This window comes from Schistocerca piceifrons, chromosome 6 (genome assembly GCF_021461385.2).
Source record: "Schistocerca piceifrons isolate TAMUIC-IGC-003096 chromosome 6, iqSchPice1.1, whole genome shotgun sequence".
Taxonomy (NCBI): Eukaryota; Metazoa; Arthropoda; class Insecta; order Orthoptera; family Acrididae; genus Schistocerca; species Schistocerca piceifrons.
This window is the reverse complement of record NC_060143.1, coordinates 129,904,987-129,926,710: the sequence shown is the minus strand read 5'-3', so window position 1 is coordinate 129,926,710 and position 21,724 is coordinate 129,904,987. Positions and strand designations below refer to the sequence as shown.

Genomic DNA, 21,724 nt, shown 5'->3' with positions numbered 1-21,724 from the left:
ACTCATGTACAGTTGCGGAACTGAGCCACTGACAAGCACATAAACAAACCTGAAAACGTTCCTTTCTTTCAGACGAATTCTCCTGCAGAGCTAATAGAAGACACACAAACACAAATAAACCAGCATGGCTATATTGTCCCATCTGACTACATTATTCCAGTTCTCCACACTATTATCCATTGCACACACCTGCCACTGCTTGTGGTCAGAATGAGCTCATCAGTGACACATTCATATGCCATGTGCTTGCTGGCTCTCCCTCCCAGCCATCGTTCCCTGACCTCCCTCCTGTTCTCCAATTCCTTTTTCACTTTATCCACACCAGCTGATATAGTGCCTCACCCCAACTTAGCTGCAGTGCCAGGACAATGTAGCAACGCAGATGTATGCATATTCTATCTGCTCTGCAGTTCGATTTGTCCAAATGATAACTTTCTCAAGTCTTGTTTTGTGCATGTTGATGACTCAATGTCTCAACTTTACGGTGGACGAGTTGTTATTTTTATTTCTTCCATTATTTATACTCCAACAAGAACTTTTCTTAGCATAATTATAAAAAATATAGCTACAATATTGTAGGAAAATTTGAATTTAGTTTTCTCTATGTAAGAACTGTGGGCCAAAAACTAAGATCTGCCATGTAAATGTGACTTGCAGTTTAACTTTACTATCATTTTTATTTACTTATTCTTGATTACAAATGAAAAGGTAATGTTTCCAGTGAATATGATGTTTCCAGCAAATTATTAAAAACCAGCATGATCAGCATATGTAAACCTTTAAGGTTGCATAATATTTACAATACTGAGGTTTGTAAATTTTGAAAATTATCACGTCACACCACTCTCTCACAAAATGGCAATAAAGCAAAGCAAACACAAATGCATTACAAAAGCATTAAGCATTCATACTGAAAACAAATGACCAGGAAACATGCCGCAAGGTTTCGGTTCACCACTTACTTTTCCCCAGTTTAAAAGGATTTTAAGCATAAAGAAAGATTACACAGTTAGGACCCATTGAGGTAATACAATACAAGCCTCTTAGTAATAATTTTGCTGCAAGTGCAATCCCAAAGAATGATTTATTGCAAGCATGTACCCATTTCACTCTGAGGAAGGAAAAAATGGGATCTGGATTGAATGAGATTAAAATCATTAAATATTTATGACTATTTAAAACTGTGCACTTCACCATCCTGTGTAATCTTGCTTCCTGGAGGGGAGAATTTTTTAATATATCACCTACTGCCTGATTCAAAATGTTGACATAAAAAAGTCATTATTTTTCTTCCTACTACTCTTCACCACCTTTGCAGTTTCATTCATTTCAACAAGTCTTCTACATTTTCCCTACCTCTGGCTAGACAGACTACACTATCTGTTAATCTTAGCATTGTAACCTGTTCCTGTTGTACTTTTATTGCTGTTTCTGAAATTTTCTTTCGCTTGCTTCACTGCTTTTTTGAGGAGCAAGTCGAACAACCATTCCTAACACTAACTTGTCTTTCTTGACCAACGACTTATTATTCCCACTTCGAGTTTCAGTGGTTACTTGTCTGTCTCTGTATTTTAGCCCCAGTCTTCTAGGGACTGTGACAACCTTATTCCACCTTACATTGCCAAAGTCCCTCTCCAAGAACCTTTTCCAGGGTGCTAGGAAATTATCCTGATTCTCTCCCCCCCCCCCCCCCTCCCCCCGACTAATTTTCATTATAATCCACAATGTGAGGAGTGCTTCTCTGATATACTTCCCTTCCTGAAACTAAATTGATCATCCATTATGTCTTCAATTTTTCTTCCTATTTTTCCATTTATTATTCTGGACAGCAGTTTATCTGTCAGAACTCATCCGATAGTTTTCACATTTATCCGCATATACCTGATATTGCTTTTCTGAAAATTTGATGAAAAGTCACATTTCAAAGATTTTCGACAGCAACTTAAATAACCTAGTTTCCCCATCTCCCACAGGTATCAAGAATTCAGAAGGTTTATCATTTTCTCCTGCTGCCTTCTTTAAGCTCAGACCATTTAGAGATCTGTTAAACTTTGACCTCATCTATTTCTTCCACCTAAGATTCCTTCTCCTCCTATTTCACACTTTGGGACAATTCAACTGCACCACACAGGTCTTCAGCGTACTCCTGTCTCCGTGTACTCTTTACCTTGCATTTGCTAGAGATTCTCCATCTGCATATAAAAAGTTAACACCTTCATAATTTACTACTCTGACATTACATTAAATCTTCCTATATGCTACGTAGATTTTTCCTGCAATACTATCTTTGTCAATATCTTAATATGTGTGTCTGATCCACTGTGATTTAGCCTGTTTGCACTTCCTGCTCATTCCATTCCCAGGAGACCTATACTGTTCCTTCCTCTCTCATTCTTCAGATTCTTGAAGATCATTCTTCCATCCAAGAGCTTCATTATTTCCCAGTTTATCCATGGCTTCTACACTTCTGCTTTGGACATACCAATGAGATCTGGTTTGCTTTAATTATTTCATTCTTTCTTATATGTCACTTCTCTTCTACCGTACTACTATCAGCGTTTTTGCTGACACCAATGGTAACTACCTCCAGGAATTTTCACTTCATATCATTATGCCCTAAATTTTCGTTATTACGTTTCCTTGTATACTTCTTTTTCTTTATCCTATGGGATTGCAACTTACTTCTCATTAAATATGTACTGTAATAAACAGGTTTCATTATGATGTAAGTGTCTCTTAAAATCAGTTCTTACATTATAACGTAAAAGTGGACTTGTTAAAGAAAAATGCATTGGACATATAAATGCTACCCAGGGAGAGGCTATACTTGTGTTTTCAAAGTGACATGGCAACAAGATATACCTAACATTTTTGCAGAAAGGCAATGAAAATCCAAGTAAATAAAATATTCACCTCATAAGTCTTGACATTGTCAATTGATGAACAGTAATAATATTCCATGACAGTTATTCACAAAATGATGCAGGGGATAATTATAATGAAGTCATACTAGTGAAATGCTGGTAGTATGAGCTACTTGTCTTAAAAGAGGACGCAAAGTAACTTTTACTTCTCAAAACTGAAATTTTGCACATGAAAATCTGACTTCTTATTCCTGTTTTTAATGGATAATGTATTATATATTTCATTTTTTCTTGTGGTTTAATATAGATCATATGGTGAAATAGTGTTGCTTGCTTGCAGGGGGACTAGGTGGGACATTACAGAATCCCACACTGTTCTGAAAATGTTCAACATCCAATGCAACATACGAGGTCTGTACAAAAACTTCCAGAACTTAGTCCACAAAATTTTTCTATGCTTACCTTTTACTTATTGTGCATGGCCTTTATCAACATACTCTCCTCCACAAATGATACACTGTTCTCAATGACATTTCCACTCCGGAAGCAGTCTTGGTACGCCACTTGCTGGACAATAGGAAGTGCTGTCTGTGAATTTTCTTTTATCTCATATATTGTCGCAAATCTTTGTCCCTTCAATGGGGTTTTCAACTTTAGAAATAAAAATAAAAAAAGTCTGCAGGGATCAGGTCTGGAGGGTATAGAGGATGAGGCAGCACAGTGATTTCATTTTTTATGCAATAGTAATGCACCAAAAGGGACATATGTGTGGGTGCGTTATCGATGCAAGAGTCATGAATTGTCTCACCACATTTTAGGCCGCTCTCATATTTTCTCGCAGACTTCGCAACATCCCGATAGTACCATTGATTAATGGTTTGTCCCTGCGGTATTAATTCATGGTGAACTAATTGTTCAAAGTCAAAGAAAACTATCAGCATGGCTCTTACTTTTGACCCAACCAGACGAGCTTCTTTTGGTCTTGGAGCACCTTTCCTGACTCATTGTGAAGACTGAGCCTTGGTCTCAACATCATGACTGTAGACCCACATCTCTTCAGCAGTTATGATTCTCTTAAGGAACATCTCATTCTCATATATGCAATCCAAAAGCTCTTCTCATATCGTGAGGCAAAGGTCTTACTGGTCTTGACTCGAGAGCTGTGAGATGAACTTGCAACAAGATGCATTCCAAGATGCTGTGTCAGGATTTCATGACACGTTCCAACTGAAATGTTACATTCTTCTGCAATCTCTCAGACAGTCTGTCTTCAATTGGCAGGCACAATTTTGTTCATGTTCCTAACATGAGCTTTGTTGGTACATGTCAAAGGACATCCTAAGTGAGGGTCATCTTGAAAATAACACCAAGTATGGCTTAAGCACTCACCACTGTAGGCTTCCTGCATCATTTGGTTGGTCTCTGTAATGGCCCGCTTGAGTTTCACGTAAAATTTAATGCAGCTTGTAGCTCCTCTAACTCTGCCAATTCCAAATTCGCAAACTGCGCAACACAACTTTCTACTCAATACAACACCAAACAATAACTAACAGACATATGATAATGAAACTTCCAGCAGTTACACATTAAACATATCCACGTGAAGGGATGCCTACTGCAATTTGCTCCAACATACCATTGGCGCAAAATTATGGATGTTCCAGAATTTTTTGAACAAACTTCTTACTGTTCAACTGTGATGATAAAAATATTAGTTTAATATTAGTGAAATCTATATAAAGCTTATAGTTAATATTTGTTGTTGGCTTGTATAAATGTTAAGTTTCAGACACTCTTGCGGAAAGAACATCATAGTGGGCAATGAGCTGTAGGTTACATATTGCGGGAAATGTATTATGTAACAAGATCACTTCTTGCTTCTGTCCACGCAGAGGGACAGACAAGTCAACAAAGGTCTGTAGTACGAGGGTCACTCCAAAAGAAATGCACACTATTTTTTTTTTTAATCCATAGTTTATTCTATATGTTTGAAAGTTTTACAGTGTGTAGATACATCCTTTAGGAACAATATTTTCATTTCTCCACATAATTTCCATCCCTCTCAACTGCCTTACGCAATCTTGGAACCACCGCCCATATAGCCGCACGCTAAAATTCTGGACCAACCTGTAGGAGCCACTGTTTGGCAGAGTGCACAAGGGAGTCATCATCTTCAAACCTTCTCCACAAAGAGTGTCTTTCAGTTTCCCAAAGAGATGATAGTCACATGGAGCCAGGTCAGGACTGTACGGCGGGTGTTTCAGTGTTGTCCATCCGAGTTTTGCGATCGCTTCCATGGTTTTCTGACTGACATGTGGCCGTGCATTGTCGTGCAACAGCAAAACACCCTGCTTTTGCCAATGTGGACGAACACGACTCAGTCGAGCTTGAAGTTTCTTCAGTGTCGTCACATATGATCAAATTTATGGTGGTTTCACTTGGCATGATGTCCACAAGCAAGAGTCCTTCAGAATCGAAAAACACCGCAGCCTCAAGTTTTCCAGCAGGAGGTGTAGTTTTGAATTTTTTTTTTCTTGGGTGAATTTGCACGATGCCACTCCACTGATTGTCTCTTTGTCTCTGGTGAAAAAAGATGGAGCCATGTTTCACCACCTGTCACAATTCTTCCAAGAAATTCATTTCCACCATTCTCGTACTGTTCCAAAAGTTCGCTGCATACCATTTTTCTTGTTTCTTTGTGAGCCACTGTCAACATCCTGGGAACCCACCTGGCACAAACCTTTTTTAACGCCAACACTTTCAGTATTCTGCAAACACTTCCTTCCCCTATCCCAACGTAGCGTGACAATTCGTTCACTGTGATGCGTCTGTCAGCAGTCACCAATTCGCTAACTCTCTGCACACTGTCTGGAGTGTGTGCAGTATGAGGCCTGCCCCTGTGAGGAAATCCTCAATATTGCTGTGCCCACTTCACCACGTAACCTGCTTGCCCACCGACTAACTATACTGCGATCGACAGCAGCATCTCCATACACCTTTTTCAACCTCTTGTGGATGTTTCCCACTGTCTCATTTTCACAGCACAGGAATTCTATGACAGCACGTCGTTTCTGACGGACGTCAAGTGTAGCAGCCATCTTGAAGACACGCTGTGATGGCGCCACTCACAGGAACAGGTTGAACTAAGTTCGAAAACAAGCGGGAATAATGTATCTACACAATGTAAAACTTTCCCACATGCAGAATGGAAACTGTATTTTTACAAAAATAGTGTGCATTTCTTTTGGAATGACCCTCGTATTCTTTGTAATGAACAAAAGATGTTTATGACCCTAAATAGTTGTCTTAATGAATTTGTGAATCAACAGAATTATTTATTTGAAATTTCTTTTAAATAAAAAGATGAAACAAAAGTTTTGTGAACGTAGTACCCACTGAATTTGTGAGGGGGGAGGGCCTTTGCAAGTGTGGATATATGGATGCAGCCAACAGTTGCATTACCTGCAACCACTACTTGCTCAAAACCAGTAACTCAAGTGAGCAGGAAGTACCTCCCTATCGCAATGTGTATTATTATAAATTACAGCATCAAACTTCGTGATACTTTGCCCAAACTTCAAGTACATTTTGCACATGCTACATTGTATGGAAGCCAATTTTTCAAAGGATCCAGAAACACTGTATCAATCATAACTGCGAGAATGTCACCCACAGTCTAGATTCAACTATGACAATATTATTACAGTTCAAGAGCTCATGGGAGGAAAACCATACTTAATTGTTCTCCAAACATCGACGATAGTGGGTCTAAGAGTTGGGAGTGCTCATATTATTCTTGGAGACCATATTTAATATTTCAAGGTATCAACAGAGAGATCAATGACACAAAGAGAGAAATGACTGGAAAGCTCTGCATCACCTTGAGATAGAAGATAGTGTGGAGTGACAGATAATAGGAGATTCCCGACTCTTTTGAGATGTTAATATTTTTTGTACCAACTGACACATAAATTGTATAACGTAGGAAATGACACTGGTAATATGTTTCTTATTTTACAATTCTACAGAAAAAGATACAACAGTCTAACACAAAAATAGCTTTTTGAAATTCAGTGGTCAAGTTTTAACTCTTCCTGTGGCATTATTATATATCTCTACCTCTCCCCCCCCCCCCCCCCCCTACCTCCCACTACACATGCAAACATCTGGTCACTGATAAGTCAGCAATGAAGCAGTTTGTACACATTTGGTTGCTGGTCCCCCCCCCCCCCCCCCAAAAAAAATCTCTCTTTAGTTGAGAATGTTATTAAAAAGATGACTTTTTGCAATCTGATTAGTGTCAAAGCATGTAAGATTATATTTATGAATTGTCTTCACATTAACGGACTTTCTGCCGCTTCACAAAACAAAAGTTTATAGTGAAGGATGAAAATACAAAACTGATATTTATGTACACATCCTTTAGGTTTCAGCAACTGATAAGTGTTGAACAAGACCGAAAATGTAAGCCAAATGCAGGCCAATAAATTAATGGTAACTATTCTGAGGATTGAACTATTCTTAATTCTCACAAGTTCCTGAAAACCAATCTTCAGTATTTGAATACTGCACTCAAGATTGCTGTCTTGTATTTCATGTTGTGGATTGGCTTGTGCCAACAGCACTTGCTCAAACAGAATATAAAAAAGTTGTGCACTACTCAGTACTCTGATGTGTATTTGTTTATAATTGCCTCTTACTATAGTAATTCAGGCAACAGTTTTCACTTGTTTAAGTGTTAAATTTAATAGAAATTGACACAGGAAGATGCATTAAAAAAGGAACAATGAAAACAAGATCATGCATACTTTACATCTGCTTTAGCACAATCCCACAGAATTTCATTACAACTTGTTCCATTCTAAAATTTCTGAGAGCCTGTAGTTGCACTGAATGTTCAGTACACACACACACACACACACACACACACACACACACACAAACGTTGTTTTTTAATTTCTTTTATCCAATGCTGTTTAAAAAAAATTTAAAAAAATCTGACGGTTTGAAATGAACACTCACTTTTAAAGTAACAGAATTTACAGCTTTGTTTTTGGTCCCACAATGGCTAGTTAGAAGTAACAGTGACAGTTTAATCAATTAGTGTTAAGTCAGCTGAAAAGGCAACTTTTGAGGTCCAATGTTTCATCATCGACTGACTGCTGGGGTAAGTAATTGTACCCAAGCTGCACTGTAAACTTTTGTTCTGTAGCCAGCTGCACTCTTTAAAGTCCTCTCTCCTCACTTCACATGTATGTATTTAATTCCTTTTGATCTCTCAGAACAGAGATCTTGGTTTTGCCCACCACTACTAACAGTTTCAGTACATTGTCAGTTTTGTATGTTCATTCAAAGAAATGGTACCATTCTACTGATCAGTAGCTACTGTCATAGTGAACAAGCAACCACTCAATGGAGGAAAAGGGGGGGGGGGCAAGCAACAAAAGAGAGGGGGGGAGACAGAGAGGGGGAGAGAGAGAGAGAGGGGGGAGGGGGAGGGGGGGGGGGAGAGAGACATAGTGATGCTCCTTTCTTTGTGATGACATCAAAAGTCATTTATTTTACTACACAGCATGCATCTTCAAACAATATTAGCTGTTAAGTATTAGGCAGCAGCTGTCGTGATATGACATGAAAACCATCATGCATGAATGCTGAATATTCTGGCTTGTGCATTAAGGATGATCTACAAAGTTAAAATAATGAACAAGTAAATGAAAGTAATCAATTTTTGAAAATATACAAAAATTGGACATATAAAAAATCTCCTCACCAGAAGTGGTAGGAGAAAAAACATATAAAAGTTAAAGAAATGTGCAAGCTTTCAGAGCCAGTGGCTCCTCCTTCTGACAGAAGTGTTGATGGGGAAGGAAGAGGGGTGAAAGAACAGGACTGTTGAGGTTTAGAAAATGGGAAGAGTTACGGAAAAGTAGCCCAGAAGCCTTGGTCATGGGAGACTTTACTGGACAGTATGAAAAGGAAAGACTGAATCAATCAGACTGATACCGTCTTTCCTTCTCATCCCATCCCATATGTCTCCCCTGAGCTGGGGTTCTGGGAGACTTTTCCGTAACTCTCTCCATTTCCTAAACCTTGCCAGTCCTTTTCCTTCATCCTTCTTCGTTCCCCTTCAACCCTTCTGCCAGAAGACGGAGCCACTGGCTCTGAAAGCTTCGACATTTCCTTAATTTTTATATGTGCTGTCTCCTGCCACTACTTAGTGAGTAGATTTTTTTATCCGTCCAATCATATTATAATGAACATGTAAGGTGATTGCGAAGGACTGTTGAAACAACATTCATAGCTGTGGCATCACAGATTTTTCTTTTTCATGCAAATGTGAAGCATTAAAGCAAATCATTTCATACCTTTTGTAAACGAGCAGGCTTTAGTAGTGTGTTATTTTTTAAAACATGAATTGATTTAATGAATCCATGCTTTATTAAGAAAAAATACTACATAATTCCAAACAAGTCACATTCTTGCTACTAATTTTCATATTTTGTTTCATGCTACAAGTATCTGGTGTGTGTCCACCACATCAGGCACAGGACATGTCAAAAAATATGAGAATTCCTTCCAAAGTACCTGAGCAGATCGCTGTGATTCTTTTATGTTTACAGTCACTGAAGTTACTCAGTAGTAGCAGAACAGTCACACGTGTGCGCGCGCGCACGCCCGACCGCCCACCCACACACACCCACACACACATTACCCCCCCCCCCCCCCTCTCTCTCTCAGGATAAAATGTGACTTTGGTGGAATCATGCATGTGGAATTTAGTTAATAAAATACAGTTTCATGAAATTAGTTCATTCTGAACAGACTGATACGTTTTTTCACTGATATCTTTCTTTTCAAGCACCACAACAGTCAAGCAAGGATCAATTCAAGATCATAATGCACAAATGAGTTGAATAGACAAAAAGCTATTAGAAGATACAATGAGTAATTGCTACAAAGCTTCCCTTCAACAGCAAATCAGCCACTCCTACCTTTACATCATTTTCACCAGTTGCACCAATGCCAGTATTAGATGGAACTGGTCGAGTAGGGCGACCCCTCGCTTTACGAGCACCTCGATCTGCCGCTCCTGTACCACTAATTGTGCCAGTAATTGGTGCCCCAATAGTGTTATTTGTGGAACTTGGTACATTCCACTTCGCTGACGACTGAAGCTCTGGTGGTATGTAGATTCTCGTGTTAACAAAGATATTATCTTCATGCCTTCGGAAGTACATAGTTGGTATACGAGCCTCGGATGGGAACTCCTTCATGTCAAAATTAGTTGTTTTTGACATTATGAGACTCATTGCCAAGTCACAGACAGCCCACATTTTCTACAGAAAGAGAGATTTAGCTGTTAATTTCAAAAATTACATTCATAACAAAATAATTCAAAATTTTTTATCTAATTAAAAACAAATGTGAATTCACTAACAGAAACGTGTGATGGAAATATTTTTCATCCAACGTACTTCTTTACAGCACAGAAATTTTAATTACACACATCAAATGTAAGAGGTGCTTCACAAACATTCATCTTATTGCACAAGACTATATCTTCTACATGAATGGGTTAAATTTTAACTTCCACATCAAAACTAAAAGTTTACCTTTGAGCCACTTAATGTGGTTGCCGATAGGATTCTCCCTGGTGCAGCTCGCATTCTCAGTTTCAGAAATTACATATCTAGACATGTTAGTGATTGACTTCCTCCACAATCCCAAGAACAAGTTAAAAATTAAACTGGCACAGAACGGAGCACTTGCATGCAGAAGTATTTCTTTACAATGAGCTGCCATGACAGTGGACTAGTCACAAGGAGTGTACGGATCTTGCATTGCACCACTGGCCTCCAAGATTGCCTGACTGCATGGTGTTGTTGTTGTTGTTGTGGTCTTCAGTCCTGAGAATGGTTTGATGCAGCTCTCCATGCTACTCTGTCCTGTGCAAGCTTCTTCATCTCCCAGTACCTACGGCAGCCTACATCCTTCTGAATCTGCTTAGTGTATTCATCTCTTGGTCTCCCTCTACGATTTTTACCCTTCACACTGCCCTCCAATACTAAATTGGTGATCCCTCGATGTCTCAGAACATGTCCTACCAACCGTTCCTTCTCCTAGTCATGTTGTGCCACATGCTCCTCTTCTCCCTGATTCTATTCAATACCTCCTCATTAATTATGGGATCTACCCATCTAATCTTCAGCATTCTTCTGTAGCACCACATTTCAAAAGCTTCTATTCTCTTCTTGTCCAAACTATTTATCGTCCACGTTTCACTTCCACACATGGCTTCACTCCATACAAATACTTTCAGAAACGACTTCCTGACATTTAAATCAATACTCGATGCTAACAAATTATACTTCTTCAGAAACGCTTTTCTTGCCACTGCCAGTCTACATTTTATATCCTCTCTACTTTGACCATCATCAGTTATTTTGCTCCCCAAATAGCAAAACTCCTTTACTACTTTAAGTGTCTCATTTCCTAATCTAATTCCTTCAGCATCACCTGACTTAATTCGACTACATTCCATTCACCTCGTTTTACTTTTGTTGATGTACATCTTATACCCTCCTTTCAAGACACTGTCCATTCCGTTCAACTGCTCTTCCAAGTCCTTTGCTGTCTCTCACAGAATTACAATGTCATCAGCGAATCTCAAAGTTTTTATTTCTTCTCCATGGATTTTAATACCTACTCCGAACCTTTCTTTTGTTTCCTTTATTGCTTGCTCAATATACAGATTGAATAGCATCGGGGATAGGCTACAACCCCGTCTCACTCCCTTCCCAACCACTGCTTTCCTTTCATACCCCTCGACTCTTGTAACTGCCATCTGCTTTCTGTACAAATTATAAATAGCCTTTCGCTCCCTGTATTTTACCCTTGCCACCTTCAGAATTTGAAAGAGAGTATTCCAATCAACATTGTCAAAAGCTTTCTCTAAGTCTACAAATGCTAGAAACGTAGGTTTGCCTTTCCTTAATCTTTCTTCTAAGATAAGTCGTAGGGTCAGTATTGCCTCATATGTTCCAAAATTTCTACGGAATCCAAACTGATCTTCCCCAAGGTCGGTTTCTATCAGTCTTTCCATTCGTCTGTAAATAATTCGCGTTAGTATTTTGCAGCTGTGACTTATTAAACTGATAGTTCGGTAATTTTCACATCTGTCAACACCTGCTTTCTTTGGGATTGGAATTATTATATTCTTCTTGAAGTCTGAGGGTATTTTGCCTGTCTCCTACATCTTGCTCACCAGATGGTATAGTTTTGTCAGGACTGGCTCTCCCAAGGCTGTCAGTAGTTCTAATGGAATATTGCCTACTCCAGGGGCCTTGTTTCGACTCAGGTCTTTCAGTGCTCTGTCAAACTCTTCACGCAGTATCATATCTCCCATTTCATCTTCATCTACATCCTCTTTCATTTCCATAATATTGTCCTCAAGTACAATGCCCTTGTATAGACCCTCTATATACTCCTTCCACCTTTCTGCTTTCCCTTCTTTGCTCAGAACTGGGTTTCCATCAAAGCTCTTGATATTCATGCAAGTGGTTCTCCTTTCTCCAAAGGTTTCTTTAATTTTCCTGTAGGCAGTATCTATCTTACCCCTAGTGAGATAAGCCTCTACATCCTTACATTTGTCCTCTAGCCATCCCTGCTTAGCAGTTTTGCACTTTCTGTCGATCTTTTTGTCTGCTGCATATACTACATTTTTATGTTTTCTCCTTTCATCAATTAAATTCAATATTTCTTCTGTTACCCAAGGGTTTCTACTAGCCCTCATCATTTTACCTATTTGATCCTCTGCTGTCTTCACTATTTCACCCCTCAAAGCTACCCATTCTTCTTCTACTGTATTTTTTTCACCCATTCCTGTCAATTGTTCCCTTATGCTCTCCCTAAAATGCTGTACAACCTCTGGTTCTTTCAGTTTATCCAGGTCCCATCTCCTTAAATTCCCACCTTTTTGCAGTTTCTTCAGTTTTAATCTACAGTACATAACCAATAGATTGTGGTCAGAGTCCACATCTGCCCCTGGAAATGTCTTACAATTTAAAACCTGGTTCCTAAATCTCTGTCTTACCATTATATAATCTATCTGATATCTTTTAGTATCTCCAGGGTTCTTCAATGTATACAACCTTCTTTCATGATGCTTGAACCATGTGTTAGCTATGATTAAGTGATGCTCTGTGCAAAATGCTACCAGGCGGCTTCCTCTTTCATTTCTTAGCCCCAATCCATATTCACCTACTATGTTTCCTTCTCTCCATTTTCCTACTCTCGAATTCCAGTCACCCATGACTATTAAATTTTCTTCTCCCTTCACTATCTGAATAATATCTTTTATCTCATCATACATTTCATCAATTTCTTCATCATCTGCAGAGCTAGTTGGCATATAAACGTGCACTACTGTAGTAGGCATGGGCTTCGTGTCTATCTTGGCCACAATAATGCGTTCACTATGCTGTTTGTAGTAGCTTACCCGCACTCCTATTTTGTTATTCATTATTAAACCTACTCCTGCATTACCCCTATTTGATTTTGTATTTATAACCCTGTATTCACCTGACCAAAAGTCTTGTTCCTCCTGCCACCAAACTTCACTAATTTCCACTATATCTAACTTTAACCTATCCATTTCCCTTTTTAAATTTTCTGACCTATCTGCCCGATTAAGGGATCTGACATTCCACACTCCGATCCATAGAATGCCAGTTTTCTTTCTCCTGATAACGACATCCTCTTGAGTAGTCCTTGCCCAGAGATCCGACTGGGGGACTATTTTACCTCGGGAATATTTTACCCAAGAGGACGCCATCATCATTCAATCATACAGTAAAGCTGCATGCTCTTGGGATAAATTACGGCTGTAGTTGCCCCTTGTTTTCAGCCGTTCGCAGTACCAGAACAGCAAGGCAATTTTGGTTAGTGTTACAAGGCCAGATCAGTCAATCATCCAGATGGTATGTGGCCTTTTTGTTGGGGAGGGGGACTGGAATAGTGGGAGAGATTGTGAAAAATCTGTCTTTGCACCTCCTTGTCCAACAGCTTTAGGTGTGAACTGTCATACCTGAAATACACTCCGCACCAGATATCCGAAATCTTCCCGACCGTTACAATGTGACTAACAGGTGCCCACAACACATGGGCAGAGGGGTACTGTTCAGCACTAATACATCTGACTGTTTTCAGTTTGCCACGTGTGTCCGTTGTGTGTGCAGTACAAGTTCTATCATCCTTAGTGTTTTCCTGAGTTTCTATTAGTAGTACACAGTGACTTCAGATTGAAATTATGATGCCTATTGGTACTTGAAAACTGACAGGCAGAAAACTGAATAGTCAGGTCTCAAGACGTGTTATAATGTTTATGGAAGACAAGTCCTCTTAGGGAAGGAACATTACCGTGCAGCAAGTTCAGCTGAGGGCCAAAGTGGCAACAGGCACTTCACACAGCTATCTCCCACAAATTAAAAAGAAAGGCAGGCTATCGGAATCTGGCAGAGGAAGTAAGTCAGTAACTCCAGATAAAAAATTTAATTGCAAAATAGTTATAGAAACTGATAGTTTTCTTAAGGCTATTTGTTTGTTTTGTTTTGTTTTGTTTTGTTTTAGGGCGCAAAAAACAACTGAGACCATACGTGCCCAAGTCAAAACTATAGAACGCAAACACAGAGGCAAGGGAAACGCTATATGTCAGTCCCAATGGAAATAATAGGAGACATCTAAATGAGACACGTGAGAAAAGGATTAAAAAACACCTTACAAAAAGGGAGATCCAAAATTAAAAATTAAACTGCCTTCACCATATTGCTTCAGCAGGTAAAACGTAAAACACGAGCAACAGCCCACATGTCATTTGCTAAAACAGCTGATAAACCAGATGCCAAACCTAAGATGGAACGTAAATTATTAAAAAAAGGGCATTCCAGGAGGTAGTGGCAGACAGTTAAAATTTAGGCGCAATGCATACACAGTGGTGTGGTAGTGCCACTGAGCAAATGACGATGGCTAAAAAGGCAGTGCCCAATACACAGCCAAGTTAAAATAATCTCCTCTCAGCGGAAGGGCTGAGAGGAGGTCGTCCAAGGCGCCAGGAGAGGCTTCATATGCCAAAGCTTATTCCATGAAGGGATGACCAGTGGAGATGCCAAAGGGACACCACCTCCTGACAGACGGCAACGCAGAGATCATCGGAGGAAGCAGAGGTACTTGCGGGCTGAGGTAAGAGGACTGCAGCCTTGGCAGCAGCGTCAGCAGCTTCGTTTCCTGGCAGATCGACATGACCAGGCACCCGAAGAAACATGACATTGGCTCCACCAAGAGTGAGCAAGTGACAGTTTTCCTGTACCCGCTGCACTAAGGGATGAGCAGTGTACAGTGCACAGAGACTTCGGCGGTGCTGACCGAGTCGGGGCACAGGACATAATTGGGAAGGCTGTGTTGCCGGATGTACCCTGCGATCTGGTACAAGGCGAAAATCTTGGCTGTAAATACTGAGGAATGGGCCGGAAGCTGATATCAAAAGACACGGGTGCCAATGACGAATGCACACCCAACCCCACGGTCAGTCCAAGAGCCATCACTGTATACAAAGGTACTATTGCTAAATTCCATGTGAAGGTCGTGAAACTGAATGCGATAGACTGAGGCTGGAGTAGTATCCTTAGGAAGCGAATGAAGGCCAAAGTTAACATGGGCCGCTTCATGAAGCCAAGGTGGTGAAAGGTTCACACCCACGGGGAAAGTTACAGGTAGTGTGACATTAAGCCACCGTAGAAAGTGGGCTCCAAGAGGTAACAGAGATGAGGGATGAGCCCCATACTGACGATCGAAGGAATCATCAAAGAAGGAGGCATAGGAAGGGTGGCCACGCATGGCAGACAAACAGCATGCATACCTGCTGAGGAGAAAGTCACAGCGGTAGGAAAGTGGTAGTACAGCAGCTTCAGCATACAGACTCTCAACCGGGCTGGTGTAAATGGCACACGTCGCCAAATGGATGCCATAATGATGGAGAGTGTCGAGACGGTGTAAAAGGGATGGGCGTGCAGATGCATAAACAAAGCACCCATAGCCAAGTTTCGAATGGACAAGGGAGCGGTACAAAAGGAGGAGGGTAGTTCGATAAGCACCCCAAGAAGTACCATTGAGGACACATAGGACACTGAGGGACTGTGTAAAGCGGGCTGCCAGATGAGAAACATGGGAGGACGAAGGGGGTTTCCTATCGAGCATGAGCCCCAGGAATTACGTAGTGTCAAAGAACGGAAGGGCAACAGGCCCAAGATGTAGAGATGGTGGGAGAAACCATTTGCGCTGGCAGAAATTCATACAGATGGTTTTGTCAGTGGAAAAGCGAAAGCCACTGGTGATGCTGCAGGGGTGAAGCCGAACGAGACAGTACTTAAGATGCCGCTTAGTGAGGCAGGTCTGTGGAGAACTGCTATAGATGGCAAAATCATCGACAAAAAGGGAGCCAGAGACGCCCGGCGGGAGACAGGCCATGATAGGGTTAATGGCAATAGCAAAGAGGATGACGCTCAGGACGGAACCGTGAGGCACACCATTTGCCTGAATAAGGGTGTCCGACAAAGCAGAACTCACACGCACCTTGAAAACTCGGTCTTGTAAAAATGCCCGAAGAAAACACGGCAGAGTACGGAGGATACCAGTTCTCCAGCAGGTGTCGTAGGCCTTCTACAAATCGAAAAACATGGCCACAGTCTGGGATTTCCACAGAAAACCATTCATGACATGGGTGGACAAAGTAACGAGATGGTCAAGTGCAGAATGCTGCGCTCAAAATCTACACTGTGCACTTTTGAGTAAATGGCGAGATTTGAGCCACCACACCAGCCGGGCATGAATCATACGTTCCATCACCTTGCAAATGTAGCTGGTAAGAAAGGTGGAGTGGTAGCTAGAAGGAAGGTTTCTGTCCTTACCGGGCTTACGTATGGGTATGACTGTGGCTTCAAGCCAGCGTCCAAGAAAAGTGCCCTCAGCCCAGATGCGGTTTTATGTGTTAAGCAGAAAGTGCTTTCCCGCAAGAGAGAGGTGCTGCAATATCTGAATGTTGATAGCATCTGGCCCTGGGGAGGAGGATGGGGATGAACTGGGAGCATGATCTAGCTTCCTCATAGTGAAGGCGGCATTGTAGCACTCACGATTTGGAGAAGAGAAGGGTATCGCCCGCGCCGCCTCCCCTCGTTTCCTTTGGATAAGGGCAGGGTGATAGTGGGAAGAGCTCGAAACTTCTGTAAAAAGGTGGCCCAAGGAGCTGAAGATAGCTACTGTCAGGCTGGAAATTGGGGAACGGATCTTGGTTCCAGAGAGCCGTCGGAGGTTGATCCACATGACAGAGGAAGGTGTGGATACTGTTAAAAGAACTAGTGAATGAAATCCAAGTAGCTCTTTCGCTATCCCAAAGAACTCGACAACACTTTGCACACATCTGTTTATAATTAACGCAGTTTTCCAGCAAAGGGTGGCGGTTAAAAACTAGGTGAGCACGTCACTGGGCACAAATTGCGTCGCAGCACACATCAGTCCACCAAGGGACTGGGGCATGACGTGGTAAAGAGGAAGTGCGAGGAATGGAACATTCTGCAGTAGTAAGGATAACAACTGTGAGATTGTCTATAAAACGACTTATCTTAATAGCATGAATATTTATATATTGATTTTTCATTGCGACTTTACTACAAGTTGTAAATGGTACCTGAATTTTGGTTGCTGCCTCCTTAAATGATCAGCTTCTGCACCAGTTGGTGACGTATTATAATTTGGAGGAAGTTATTGTTCTTCAAGGTTTAAAATAGGACTCTGTTAGTTACTTGGTCATGTTGTGTATAGCTTTGAGCCCAAATTTTCGTAACTCTTCATACCTAAGGGACCACAGTTGTAAGTAAATAAGATCAAACAGCAACCTGCTTTTCGTGAGAAATGGAGATTGCTTGGCACACAAAACTTCCTTCAAACTACACGTCCTGTTGCATCAAAATTGGTCAGTGGAGTTTGGCACCATACTATTATACAGGAACATAATCCAATTACTGCAATTAAGAAAGGATGAGAGGTTGTTTCGTACTGAATGAAAACTACAGAGAATGCATTTCCTTTCCTGTATTTTAGTGAACTTTGTACAATTGCTATTCTGTTGACTGATAGCAAGCGATGACAATGAGGTTCACTTCCTTTTCCAAATACAAGATATTTCTATTCTTCACTTCCAGAAAGTTTGTATACATAAAACTCTTACACATACTTTACTCGGTTTTATCACTGAAATAGCAATTTTCATTAAATGTAACAATACATTCTGAGCGACGGCCTAGCAACACGTCCTCTTTCCAAAAGATACAGATTAACAGTCCTCTTTTTTATAATAAATCATACTCAAAGATTCACAGCTACTACCGGTGCGGGGATTGCACGCTAAAGAGTTTCTTGCTGACCAGCTGCACTTCACTTGGTATTTACATACATTACTGAGCTTCTCAGAGTAAAATTAGGCACAAAATAGTTAAGAAAAGGACAGTGAGGCTCGAATAACATTACAAGTCCACCTGGTCATCACAACTGAAAAAACCTTGTTCTGCAAAAGTCGCCACAGAGGAGTAAAGTTGCCAGTCAGCCTTAGTAAGCTGCTATTTGAGTATGCAAGTGGATGGGGTAGGAGTCAGCAAACGGAGAGCACATGGGAAATGGTCGCTTGAGTAGGCGTCAGAAAGAACGGACCACTCAAGACGATGGGCAAGCTGGGCAGTGCACAAGGATAGGTCCAAGTGGGAATAGGTGAGCGAGGAGTCAGAAAGGAAAGTGGGTGCACCAGTATTAAGGCAGAAGAGGTTGACTTGGTTAAGAAGGTCGGCCAAAAGGGCACCTCTCTGACAGGTCCTGGAAGAACCCCAAAGGAGATGATGCGCATTAAAGTCACCGAGTAGCAAAAATGGGAGAGGTAGCTGCCCAACAATAAGCTGAGGGAAGTCTGCCCTGGTGACATCGAATGATGGAGGTACATAAATGGTAAAGAGGGAAAAAGTCAGGTGGGGAAGGAAAAGGTGAATGGTAATAGCTTGATGACGGGTAGTCAGGGAGATGGGCTGGCTATGAACGTCATCTTGTACGAGCAGCACGATGCCCCCATGAGATGGACTGCCGACCTCAGGGGGAAGGTCAAAATGAATCGGTAAGTAATGTGGAGCATCGGCGTGCTTGTGTGGTCGGTGGGTGGAGTCCAATGCCGAAAAACAGTTGGTGGTGTGCACTGGCGAGACAGAGGCCAGCCGGGCTAAGTGACCATGTGGCGACACCATGGAGCAGGATCTTCGAGTTGGTGAAGGGGAACTATTTTTATCTGACTGAAAAACAAGTGCCTACAGTGGAAGGAGTTACGAAGAAGTTGAAACAATCTAAAGACTTTCAAGATAGTAACCCTACTGTAAGGCGTTATTAAAGAAATTAGGTTTCAACTGGAGAGAGAAAGAGAAAGAGAGAGAGAGAGACAGAGGGGGGGGGGGAGGGAGAGGGGGTGGCAGGCTCAATACTGTTCGAGAGAATCATCATCCAAGATAAAAGAATTGCGTATTTAAAGCAATGTAAAAAATTAATTTAAAGAGGGAAACAGACACATTGTTTACATTTATGTCTCATTCTACTAAAGATGATATTTCAAATTGGCAGACAAAGGAATGTAACCCATTCTCAGATGACATGCTGAAACCTATTCTATACGAGTTCATTTGACGAACCACTCAAGGACTGTTGGGTAATCCACTGATAAGATTCGACAAACTACAGTACACACTGCTTTAGACCTTCCTCCTTACCACCCAGAATTAACTCCAACAGAGATTATTTGAGCTATTGTGAAAAGTTGGACAGCTTCTAGGAATGTTATCTGCAACATAACATTTATAAAACAATTGTGTGTGGAGAAATTTAATTCAACAGCTAAAGAAGACTGGATACCAGGGCAGACAACATTGAAAGGTAAATAAAAACTTTGATCCTAGATATAACTGTAAGAATTACCTCTTGGTTGCATCTGCATGCATGTAAAATATATACCCTTGTAAAACTGGATGGTGATTTTGAAAATAAAAGCTTTAACAATACTGTGTCTACATTAAAATGTACTCCATGTGCTCCACTTTGATTTATATTGAAAATATAGTCTTGTGATAGTGTATTAATCTCTTTGAAACCACCTGTATTACATAATCAATTTCTAACTTACAAAAAGACAGATATGAATTTTTAAGCATTTGTAATCACGAACAGGTCAAACAAAGATTAAAAGAGGCCACTGACATAAGCAGTTTGCCACAAGGAGGGGGGGGGGGTCAATTAATTTCATACGCAAAACAAGTGGCACCTTTGATTACCACCGTAATGAACATTTGCCTGAGAAACGTTTTTAGCCTTCTATTATAAATTACATATGAAGATGACAGGGAGTGTTATCCAACATTTTTTTATATTCAACCAAAGGTTCACGACTTGTTTTCATGGCACTTCTGATATTACTCCCTGTAAAACTTTTAATAAGGTATGTTTCTGGGTGTTGATTTTACTAAATCACATTTTTTTTTCGAATCTTTCAGTTATTTCCACACTCAAATTCCAAATTTCTCAGAACTATATTTTATTGTATGTGAGAGCAAGTGTTTCCTCATTAGTATATTTTAATAATGTAGAAGAAATATACATATATTTTGCCCAGAATGCCATGGCAGAAGTGATCACACCATCCTTCTGAGAGACTACATTCTCAATTCATTTCTTGTCAACGCATTATAAATTCACTCAAGTTATGTGATGCAGAACCTGCCAACAAAACACCCGAAATGAAACACAAACAAAGACGCGCACCTGCACACGCTCATACACACACGCACACCTGTGCACCTACACTTTCTGGCTGTGTGTCCTGTCAGCACAAGATAGGTGCACAGGTGGCAAAGTTTCCATTCTCTTTTTGTGTGTGCCAATCAATGACGCATTTACTTCTAAATTGGTTGCCATTTCCCTCTACTGACTTAAACAAAGACCAACCAAAATATCTATAAGACTAGGTTGGTTGGTTGTTTGGTTGGATTAAAAGAGGGGGAAAGGGACAAAACTACGAGGTCATCAGTCCCTCAATGCCACAAGTATGAGAATAAAACAAACGAGACTGACAACTCAAAACAGAATGAAAGGAAAAATCACAAGAATGATGAAGGGCAGCAAACATGTAAATGGACAAAAGGGGACAAGAAAACCACAGAAACGCAAGAAACGGGATGAACAGATTAAAACAACAAAGCAGATTACCATGGCTGGCTGACCATGGGAATAAAAAAGGATAAGCCAGCCACTCTGCAACGCATTAAAACCTTCACCCTAGAAGCACTAGGGTGGAGGACACAGAGGGACGCAGGACATGTACTAAAACTGATAAAAAGAACACGAACAAAACATAAAACTAAATCAGCCGATGAGGCGTTGCTCCCAAAGTAGGTGGTGTGGGAGCAACAGGGAAGGAAGTGCCCCCCACCATCAAGGTGGCAGGTCTAGTCTCCCAGTTCTGAGAGGCAACAGGAATTCAAGGAGCTGATGGGGCGAGAACTGTTCTCGTAGTGGTGGCGTACGAGGTGGTCATAGCCACAGGATGTAGGCGCTCAAATTTCCTCTTAACCTCAGTGTAGGTCAGTCGGTCCAGGTTCTTATACTCTGTGATTTTCCTCTCTTTCTATAAAATCCTGCAGTCTGGTGAGCAAGGTGCATGGAGTATTGGGATGCAATGGTAGTCAACTATCTCAACATGTGGGGCTGGAAGTACAGCGTGAAGACAT

The 21,724-nt window shown here is 40.9% G+C and overlaps 1 protein-coding gene across 2 annotated transcripts in view; it reads right to left on the bottom strand.

The window, feature by feature from the left end:
• LOC124802483 (sister chromatid cohesion protein PDS5 homolog B-B) overlaps positions 1-21,724 on the bottom strand; it is a 176,942-nt gene that overhangs the window by 13,900 nt on the left and 141,318 nt on the right. For both annotated transcript variants that reach the window (XM_047263293.1, XM_047263292.1), the window contains exon 20: positions 9,860-10,204. In XM_047263293.1, coding sequence (XP_047119249.1) covers positions 9,860-10,204 — 345 coding nt within the window. The remainder of the gene's footprint in view (positions 1-9,859; positions 10,205-21,724) is intronic.